Source organism: Scyliorhinus torazame, chromosome 1 (genome assembly GCF_047496885.1).
Source record: "Scyliorhinus torazame isolate Kashiwa2021f chromosome 1, sScyTor2.1, whole genome shotgun sequence".
Classification (NCBI taxonomy): Eukaryota; Metazoa; Chordata; class Chondrichthyes; order Carcharhiniformes; family Scyliorhinidae; genus Scyliorhinus; species Scyliorhinus torazame.
In genome coordinates this window covers 424,208,983-424,218,503 of record NC_092707.1, presented here as the reverse complement: position 1 = coordinate 424,218,503, position 9,521 = coordinate 424,208,983, and the positions used below count along the sequence as shown (strand labels likewise).

The following is a 9,521-nucleotide window of genomic DNA, read 5'->3' as shown; positions in this document are numbered from 1 at the left end:
TGGGTCGCGAGGGTCGGCGGGTGTGGGTCGCGAGGGTCGGCCGGTTGTTCAGAATGGGTCCCCTGAAAAGAAGTTTGAGAAACACGGCACTCGACCCGATTGGCTGGAGTTTGCCCCACCCCTGGGCCAATTGGAAATATGTCTTTCAGGTGTGGATCAATAATTTGAATGTTGCCTTGTTGAGTCTGGGAGAGACACAGAGACAGACACAGTGGACTCCTTACCAAAGCCAGTTCAGAAGCCGGGGGAGGGAGGGAGCGAGTGAGGGAGGGAGTGAGGGAGGGAGGGAATTAGAGAGATGCCGGAGGGGCCCTCGGTGAGAGTGTTTCACTCTGTGGTTTGCCTGTTTGTTGGGGGAGTTGTGCAGAGAGCTACAGGTGGCACCAGGAAAGTGGGTCTGGAACAGCTGCTGGGCCTCAAACTGCAGCACTGTCAAGTACGTTTGAGAGGAGCGATGATTGAAGGCAGCAATGATTTGTTCTTTTCCCTTCTGACCTGTCCTGACCTCTGCTCCCTTGTTTTGTTCTTTTCTACACTCCTGCGTGTCTCTGTCTCTCTCACTTGTTGTCTCTGCCTCGCACACACTCTCTTTCTTCTGTCTGGCTCAGCTTCACTTGCTCACTCTGCTCTCTCTCATATCCTCCCCACATTGATTAGCACAAACTCTCTGGTTAATGACTCTCTCTCTCTAGGTCTATGGTAAAAACCTGTACCTGGAATTCACTTCTGCTGACAGACTGGAATGCAAGGATCCGAAAGGGGTTATTGCACCAACCCAGACACTGCCTGAAGCAGCCTCGGTGCCCGTGCTGGATGCCATACCGCTGGGGGGAGAGCAGGAGGAGGCTCAGGAAATCAGCTCTCTGACACTCGGGCAAGACCTACCGACCCCCCAGCGAGAGAGGCAGTGGCTGCGATTTCACTTTGGGATGTTCGGAAGTGTCCGGGCCAATGAGTTCACGCGTGCAAACCGTGCCAATAAGAGGGGCAACTGGCAGGATCCATCACCCAGGTGTGTTCAAAGGAACTGGTAAGAGAAAGGGATAAAGATCCAGGCTGCCCCAGCCTCAGGAGTGTTGATGCAGATACCATTCCACTGCTCTGTGTGTGCAGCATTGTGGTTAGCACAATTGCTTCACAGCTCCAGGGTCCCAGGTTCGATTCCCGCTCGGGTCACTGTCTGTGCGGAGTCTGCACGTCCTCCCCGTGTCTGCGTGGGTTTCCCCCGGGTGCTCCCACAGTCCAAAGGTGTGCGGGTTAAGTGGATTGGGCATGTTAAATTGCCCATAGTGTCCAAAATTGTACTTAGTGTTGGGTGGGGTTACTGGGTTATGGGGATAGGGTGGAGGTGTTGACCTTGGGTAGGTGCTCTTTCCAGGAGCCGGTGCAGACTCGATGGGCCGAATGGCCTCCTTCTGCACTGTAAATTCTATGTAACTAATTCTATGAAACTAATTCCATTGCAAGAGGGTTTGGCAGTTGGGTTTACCGGGGCGGGGGGGGGGTCACAGAAGATCCGTTTAAGGTGCAGGGTGGGGACGGTGGAAGTAGGAGGGTCGAATATGCCGGCCAGATTGGGGCTTGGTTCCTGTGTGGTGGGGCCCCACTGTGAAAACAGACTCTCAATATTTGTTCATTCATGGTCTCTACCATTTACTTATTCACCATACATAGCAGGAGGCCATTCGGCCCCTCGAGCCTGCTCCGCCACTCATTATGATCATGGATGATCATCAAGTTCAATCCCCTGATCCGCCCCCCCCCCCCCCCCCATATCCCTCGATCCCTTTAGCCCCAAGAGCTATATCGAATGCCTACTTTCTGTGGGAGTGAATTCCACAGATTCACCGCTCTCTGGGTGAAGAAATTTCTCACCTCAGTCCTAAAAGGTTTACCCCTTATCCTCAAACTGTGACCCCTAGTTCTGGACTCCCCACCATCGGGAACATTCTTTCTGAATCTACCCTGTCGAATCCTGTTAGAATTTTACAAGTTTCTATGGGATTCCCTCTCACTCTTCTAAACTCCAATGAATATAATCCTAACCCACTTAGTCTCTCCTCGTACGACAGTCCTGCCATCCCTGGAATCAGTCTGGTAAACCTTCGCTGCTCTCCCTCGAGAGCAAGAACATCCTTCCTCAGATACGGACACCAAAACTGCCCACAATACTCCAGGTGTGACCTCGCCAATGCCGATACAATTGCAGTAAAACATCTCTATTCCTCTACTCAAATCCTCTCGCTATGAAGGCCAACATACCATTTGTCTTCTTTCCTGCCGGCTGTACCTGCGCGCTTTCAGCGACTGATGCACGAGGACACCAGGGTCTCGCTGAGTATCCGCCTCTCTCAATTTACACCCATTCAGATAATAACCTGCCGGCCTATTGTTGCTACTGAAGCGGATAACCTCACATTTATCACCATTATACTGCATCTGCCATGCCTGTGCCCACTCACTCAGCCTGTCCAAATCCCGCTGAAGCATCTCTGCATCCTCCTCACAGCTCACCCTCCCATCCAACTTTGTATCATCTGCAAATTTGGAGATAATACATTTTAGTTCCCTCGTCCACATCATTAATCTATAATGTGAACAGTTGGAGTCCTCGCACAGATCCCTGCCGTACCCCACTAGTCACTGCCTGCCAATCCGAAAAAGACCCTTTTATTCCAACTCTGTGCTTCCTGTCTGCTAACCAGCTTTCTATTCATCTCCAGACACTACCCACAATCCCATGCACTTTAACTTTACACATTAATCTGCTATGTGGGACTTTGTTGAAAGCTTCTGAAAGTCTAAATAAACCACATCCACCGGTTCTCCCTGGTCAACTCTACCACTTACATCTTTTAAAATAAATTTAAAGTACCCAATTCCTCGGACTTTGGGGGGGAGGGATGTTATAACCTGCCTGATTACTATTGGCTGGGGACTAATGACAATCCCACAATGATGTGAGTATGAGCTTCCCCATTGAGGGGGTGGAGAAATCGTTAGCAGAGTCGCATAAACAGAGCTGGCCAGTGTGGAACCAGCCAGAGAGGAGAGAGCGCGGCTGTCGTTGTATATATGTAATTGTAAATAAAGTTATTTCTTTTGATTCTACAAACTTGTGCTGGATTCTTTGTGGCCTAGCAAAAGGGCCCAAAGCTTCTACAGCGCCCCCTTCTCTCCGGATCCGCCCGGCGAGGATGCCCCCTTCTCTCCGGATCCGCCCGGCGAGGATGCCCCCTTCTCTCCGGATCCGCCCGGCGAGGATGCCCTCATCTCTCCGGATCCGCCCGGCGAGGATGCCCCCTTCTCTCCGGATCCGCCCGGCGAGGATCCCCTCGGCTCTCCGGATCCGCCCGGCGAGGATGCCCCCTTCTCTCCGGATCCACCCGGCGAGGATGCCCTCGTCTCTCCGGATCCACCCGGCGAGGATGCCCCCTTCTCTCCGGATCCGCCCGGCGAGGATGCCCCCTTCTCTCCGGATCCACCCGGCGAGGATGTCCTCGTCTCTCCGGATCCGCCCGGCGAGGATCCCCTCGTCTCTCTCCGGATCCGCCCGGCGAGGATGCCCCCTTCTCTCCGGATCCGCCCGGCGAGGATGCCCTCGTCTCTCTCCGGATCCGCCCGGCGAGGATCCCCTCGTCTCTCTCCGGATCCGCCCGGCGAGGATGCCCCCTTCTCTCCGGATCCGCCCGGCGAGGATGCCCTCGTCTCTCCGGATCCGCCCGGCGAGGATCCCCTCGTCTCTCTCCGGATCCGCCCGGCGAGGATCCCCTCGTCTCTCTCCGGATCCGCCCGGCGAGGATGCCCCCTTCTCTCCGGATCCGCCCGGCGAGGATGCCCCCTTCTCTCCGGATCCGCCCGGCGAGGATGTCCTCGTCTCTCCGGATCCGCCCGGCGAGGATGTCCTCGTCTCTCCGGATCCACCCGGCGAGGATGTCCTCGTCTCTCCGGATCCACCCGGCGAGGATGTCCTCGTCTCTCCGGATCCGCCCGGCGAGGATGTCCTCGTCTCTCCGGATCCGCCCGGCGAGGATGCCCCCTTCTCTCCGGATCCGCCCGGCGAGGATCCCCTCGTCTCTCCGGATCCGCCCGGCGAGGATGTCCTCGTCTCTCCGGATCCACCCGGCGAGGATCCCCTCGTCTCTCCGGATCCGCCCGGCGAGGATCCCCTCGTCTCTCCGGATCCGCCCGGCGAGGATGCCCTCGTCTCTCTCCGGATCCGCCCGGCGAGGATGCCCCCTTCTCTCCGGATCCACCCGGCGAGGATGCCCCCTTCTCTCCGGATCCACCCGGCGAGGATGCCCCCTTCTCTCCGGATCCGCCCGGCGAGGATGCCCTCGTCTCTCTCCGGATCCACCCGGCGAGGATGCCCCCTTCTCTCCGGATCCACCCGGCGAGGATGCCCCCTTCTCTCCGGATCCACCCGGCGAGGATGCCCTCGTCTCTCCGGATCCACCCGGCGAGGATGCCCCCTTCTCTCCGGATCCGCCCGGCGAGGATGCCCCCTTCTCTCCGGATCCACCCGGCGAGGATGCCCCCTTCTCTCCGGATCCACCCGGCGAGGATGCCCTCGTCTCTCCGGATCCACCCGGCGAGGATGCCCCCTTCTCTCCGGATCCGCCCGGCGAGGATGCCCCCTTCTCTCCGGATCCGCCCGGCGAGGATGCCCCCTTCTCTCCGGATCCACCCGGCGAGGATGCCCCCTTCTCTCCGGATCCACCCGGCGAGGATGCCCCCTTCTCTCCGGATCCACCCGGCGAGGATGCCCCCTTCTCTCCGGATCCACCCGGCGAGGATGCCCCCTTCTCTCCGGATCCGCCCGGCGAGGATGTCCTCGTCTCTCCGGATCCACCCGGCGAGGATGCCCTCGTGTCTCCGGATCCGCCCGGCGAGGATGCCCCCTTCTCTCCGGATCCACCCGGCGAGGATGCCCCCTTCTCTCCGGATCCGCCCGGCGAGGATGCCCTCGTCTCTCCGGATCCGCCCGGCGAGGATGCCCTTGTCTCTCTCCGGATCCGCCCGGCGAGGATGTCCTCGTCTCTCCGGATCCGCCCGGCGAGGATGCCCTCGTCTCTCTCCGGATCCGCCCGGCGAGGATGTCCTCGTCTCTCCGGATCCGCCCGGCGAGGATCCCCTCGTCTCTCTCCGGATCCGCCCGGCGAGGATGCCCCCTTCTCTCCGGATCCGCCCGGCGAGGATGCCCTCGTCTCTCCGGATCCGCCCGGCGAGGATGCCCCCTTCTCTCCGGATCCGCCCGGCGAGGATGCCCTCGTCTCTCCGGATCCGCCCGGCGAGGATGCCCTCGTCTCTCCGGATCCGCCCGGCGAGGATGCCCCCTTCTCTCCGGATCCGCCCGGCGAGGATGCCCTCGTCTCTCCGGATCCACCCGGCGAGGATGCCCTCGTCTCTCCGGATCCGCCCGGCGAGGATGCCCTCGTCTCTCTCCGGATCCACCCGGCGAGGATGTCCTCGTCTCTCCGGATCCACCCGGCGAGGATGCCCTCGTCTCTCCGGATCCGCCCGGCGAGGATGCCCCCTTCTCTCCGGATCCGCCCGGCGAGGATGCCCCCTTCTCTCCGGATCCGCCCGGCGAGGATGTCCTCGTCTCTCCGGATCCACCCGGCGAGGATGTCCTCGTCTCTCCGGATCCACCCGGCGAGGATCCCCTCGTCTCTCTCCGGATCCGCCCGGCGAGGATCCCCTCGTCTCTCTCTGGATCCGCCCGGCGAGGATGTCCTCGTCTCTCCGGATCCGCCCGGCGAGGATCCCCTCGTCTCTCTCCGGATCCGCCCGGCGAGGATGCCCTCGTCTCTCCGGATCCGCCCGGCGAGGATGCCCCCTTCTCTCCGGATCCGCCCGGCGAGGATGCCCTCGTCTCTCCGGATCCGCCCGGCGAGGATCCCCTCGTCTCTCCGGATCCACCCGGCGAGGATGCCCCCTTCTCTCCGGATCCACCCGGCGAGGATCCCCTCGTCTCTCTCCGGATCCGCCCGGCGAGGATCCCCTCGTCTCTCTCTGGATCCGCCCGGCGAGGATGTCCTCGTCTCTCCGGATCCGCCCGGCGAGGATCCCCTCGTCTCTCTCCGGATCCGCCCGGCGAGGATGCCCTCGTCTCTCCGGATCCGCCCGGCGAGGATGCCCCCTTCTCTCCGGATCCGCCCGGCGAGGATCCCCTCGTCTCTCTCCGGATCCGCCCGGCGAGGATGCCCTCGTCTCTCCGGATCCGCCCGGCGAGGATGCCCTCGTCTCTCCGGATCCGCCCGGCGAGGATCCCCTCGTCTCTCTCCGGATCCGCCCGGCGAGGATGCCCCCTTCTCTCCGGATCCGCCCGGCGAGGATGCCCTCGTCTCTCCGGATCCACCCGGCGAGGATGCCCCCTTCTCTCCGGATCCGCCCGGCGAGGATGCCCTCGTCTCTCCGGATCCACCCGGCGAGGATGCCCTCGTCTCTCTCTGGATCCGCCCGGCGAGGATGCCCCCTTCTCTCCGGATCCGCCCGGCGAGGATCCCCTCGTCTCTCTCTGGATCCGCCCGGCGAGGATGCCCTCGTCTCTCCGGATCCGCCCGGCGAGGATGCCCTCGTCTCTCCGGATCCACCCGGCGAGGATGCCCCCTTCTCTCCGGATCCGCCCGGCGAGGATGCCCTCGTCTCTCCGGATCCGCCCGGCGAGGATGCCCCCTTCTCTCCGGATCCACCCGGCGAGGATGCCCTCGTCTCTCCGGATCCGCCCGGCGAGGATGCCCTCGTCTCTCTCCGGATCCGCCCGGCGAGGATCCCCTCGTCTCTCCGGATCCACCCGGCGAGGATGCCCTCGTCTCTCCGGATCCACCCGGCGAGGATGCCCTCGTCTCTCCGGATCCGCCCGGCGAGGATGCCCTCGTCTCTCTCCGGATCCGCCCGGCGAGGATGTCCTCGTCTCTCCGGATCCGCCCGGCGAGGATGCCCTCGTCTCTCTCCGGATCCGCCCGGCGAGGATGTCCTCGTCTCTCCGGATCCGCCCGGCGAGGATGTCCTCGTCTTTCCGGATCCGCCCGGCGAGGATGCCCTTGTCTCTCTCCGGATCCACCCGGCGAGGATGCCCTCGTCTCTCTCCGGATCCGCCCGGCGAGGATGCCCTTGTCTCTCTCCGGATCCGCCCGGCGAGGATGCCCCCTTCTCTCCGGATCCGCCCGGCGAGGATGCCCCCTTCTCTCCGGATCCGCCCGGCGAGGATGCCCTTGTCTCTCTCCGGATCCGCCCGGCGAGGATGCCCCCCTCTCTCCGGATCCGCCCGGCGAGGATGCCCCCTTCTCTCCGGATCCGCCCGGCGAGGATGCCCCCTTCTCTCCGGATCCGCCCGGCGAGGATGCCCTTGTCTCTCTCCGGATCCGCCCGGCGAGGATGTCCTCGTCTCTCCGGATCCGCCCGGCGAGGATGCCCCCTTCTCTCCGGATCCGCCCGGCGAGGATCCCCTCGTCTCTCCGGATCCGCCCGGCGAGGATGTCCTCGTCTCTCCGGATCCGCCCGGCGAGGATGCCCCCTTCTCTCCGGATCCGCCCGGCGAGGATGCCCTTGTCTCTCTCCGGATCCGCCCGGCGAGGATGCCCTCGTCTCTCCGGATCCGCCCGGCGAGGATGCCCTTGTCTCTCTCCGGATCCGCCCGGCGAGGATGCCCTCGTCTCTCCGGATCCGCCCGGCGAGGATGCCCTCGTCTCTCCGGATCCGCCCGGCGAGGATGCCCCCTTCTCTCCGGATCCGCCCGGCGAGGATGCCCCCTTCTCTCCGGATCCGCCCGGCGAGGATGCCCTTGTCTCTCTCCGGATCCGCCCGGCGAGGATGCCCCCTTCTCTCCGGATCCGCCCGGCGAGGATGCCCTTGTCTCTCTCCGGATCCGCCCGGCGAGGATGTCCTCGTCTCTCCGGATCCGCCCGGCGAGGATGCCCCCTTCTCTCCGGATCCGCCCGGCGAGGATGCCCTTGTCTCTCTCCGGATCCGCCCGGCGAGGATGTCCTCGTCTCTCCGGATCCGCCCGGCGAGGATGTCCTCGTCTCTCCGGATCCTCCCGGCGAGGATGCCCTCGTCTCTCCGGATCCGCCCGGCGAGGATGCCCCCTTCTCTCCGGATCCGCCCGGCGAGGATGCCCTTGTCTCTCTCCGGATCCGCCCGGCGAGGATGTCCTCGTCTCTCCGGATCCGCCCGGCGAGGATGTCCTCGTCTCTCCGGATCCTCCCGGCGAGGATGCCCCCTTCTCTCCGGATCCGCCCGGCGAGGATGCCCCCTTCTCTCCGGATCCGCCCGGCGAGGATCCCCTCGTCTCTCTCCGGATCCGCCCGGCGAGGATCCCCTCGTCTCTCTCCGGATCCGCCCGGCGAGGATCCCCTCGTCTCTCTCCGGATCCGCCCGGCGAGGATGTCCTCGTCTCTCCGGATCCGCCCGGCGAGGATGCCCTCGTCTCTCCGGATCCGCCCGGCGAGGATGCCCCCTTCTCTCCGGATCCGCCCGGCGAGGATGTCCTCGTCTCTCCGGATCCGCCCGGCGAGGATCCCCTCGTCTCTCTCCGGATCCGCCCGGCGAGGATGTCCTCGTCTCTCCGGATCCGCCCGGCGAGGATCCCCTCGTCTCTCCGGATCCACCCGGCGAGGATGCCCTCGAGGATGCTTTATATCCCTATAAGCCTGGGGGAGCTGACTGTGGAGTTCTTCAGGGCATACTGGGACATCCTGGGGAGCGACCATGCGAAGGTCCTGGGGGAAAGTATCGCGATCGGGGAGATGCCCTCTCGTGGCACAGAGTCACAATCCAGGGCCGCACGATCCACGACAACATCCATCTGGTCCGGGACCTGGTCTATCATTCCCAGAGGGCTGGTATGTCCCTTGATCAGGAGAAGGCGTTCGACAAGGTGGATCACGAATGTTTATTCGGGACTCTGGGAGCATTCGGGTTCGGCACCCAATTTGTCGCCCGGATCCGACTTCTGTACATTGCCGCAGAGTGTCTCGTTAAGGTTAACGGGTGTCTGAAGTGCTCCTCATGTTCACTGACCCTGCTAACATTCCATTTGTTCCCGATCACTTGCTGTGCCTGAACACTAACGTTTTGTGACCAGGACGCCCAGATCCCTCTGTACTGCAGAGTTCTGCAATCTCTCTCCATTTCAATAATGTAGATAATCTTTCAATTAAATATTATCCTTCATCTCTTTTACCATTGAGAATTTATTTCTCAATGAAATGTAGATCCATTGAAAATTATGGAGTATTGATTTACATTTTCACCATTGCACTAATCTAACCGAGTCACTACAGGTCCAGTCCAGAAGGCAGCTGTTTTCCCCATCGTGTCCGCACCAGCTGTGAATGAGCTGCTTGGTGCCATTGTGCGAGGGAGAGAATTCAGCACAATGTCCCTGCCCCGACCCCTGCACATTCTAATCTGGGACAGTACTTAGAAATGAAGTTGGACTTAGACTCACAGAATCTCTACAGTGCAGGAGGATGCCATTCGGTCCATCGAGTCTACACTGACCCTTGAAAAGAACA

General features: G+C 62.1%; 1 protein-coding gene across 1 annotated transcript in view; it reads left to right on the top strand.

Annotated features, from left to right (window-relative positions):
• The first annotated feature begins 298 nt into the window (after positions 1-298).
• The window catches only part of LOC140412603 (endonuclease 8-like 2), a 30,573-nt gene continuing 21,350 nt past the window's right edge, over positions 299-9,521 (top strand). The window contains exons 1-2 of the mRNA XM_072500840.1: positions 299-436; positions 693-1,012. Coding sequence (XP_072356941.1) covers positions 299-436; positions 693-1,012 — 458 coding nt within the window. The remainder of the gene's footprint in view (positions 437-692; positions 1,013-9,521) is intronic.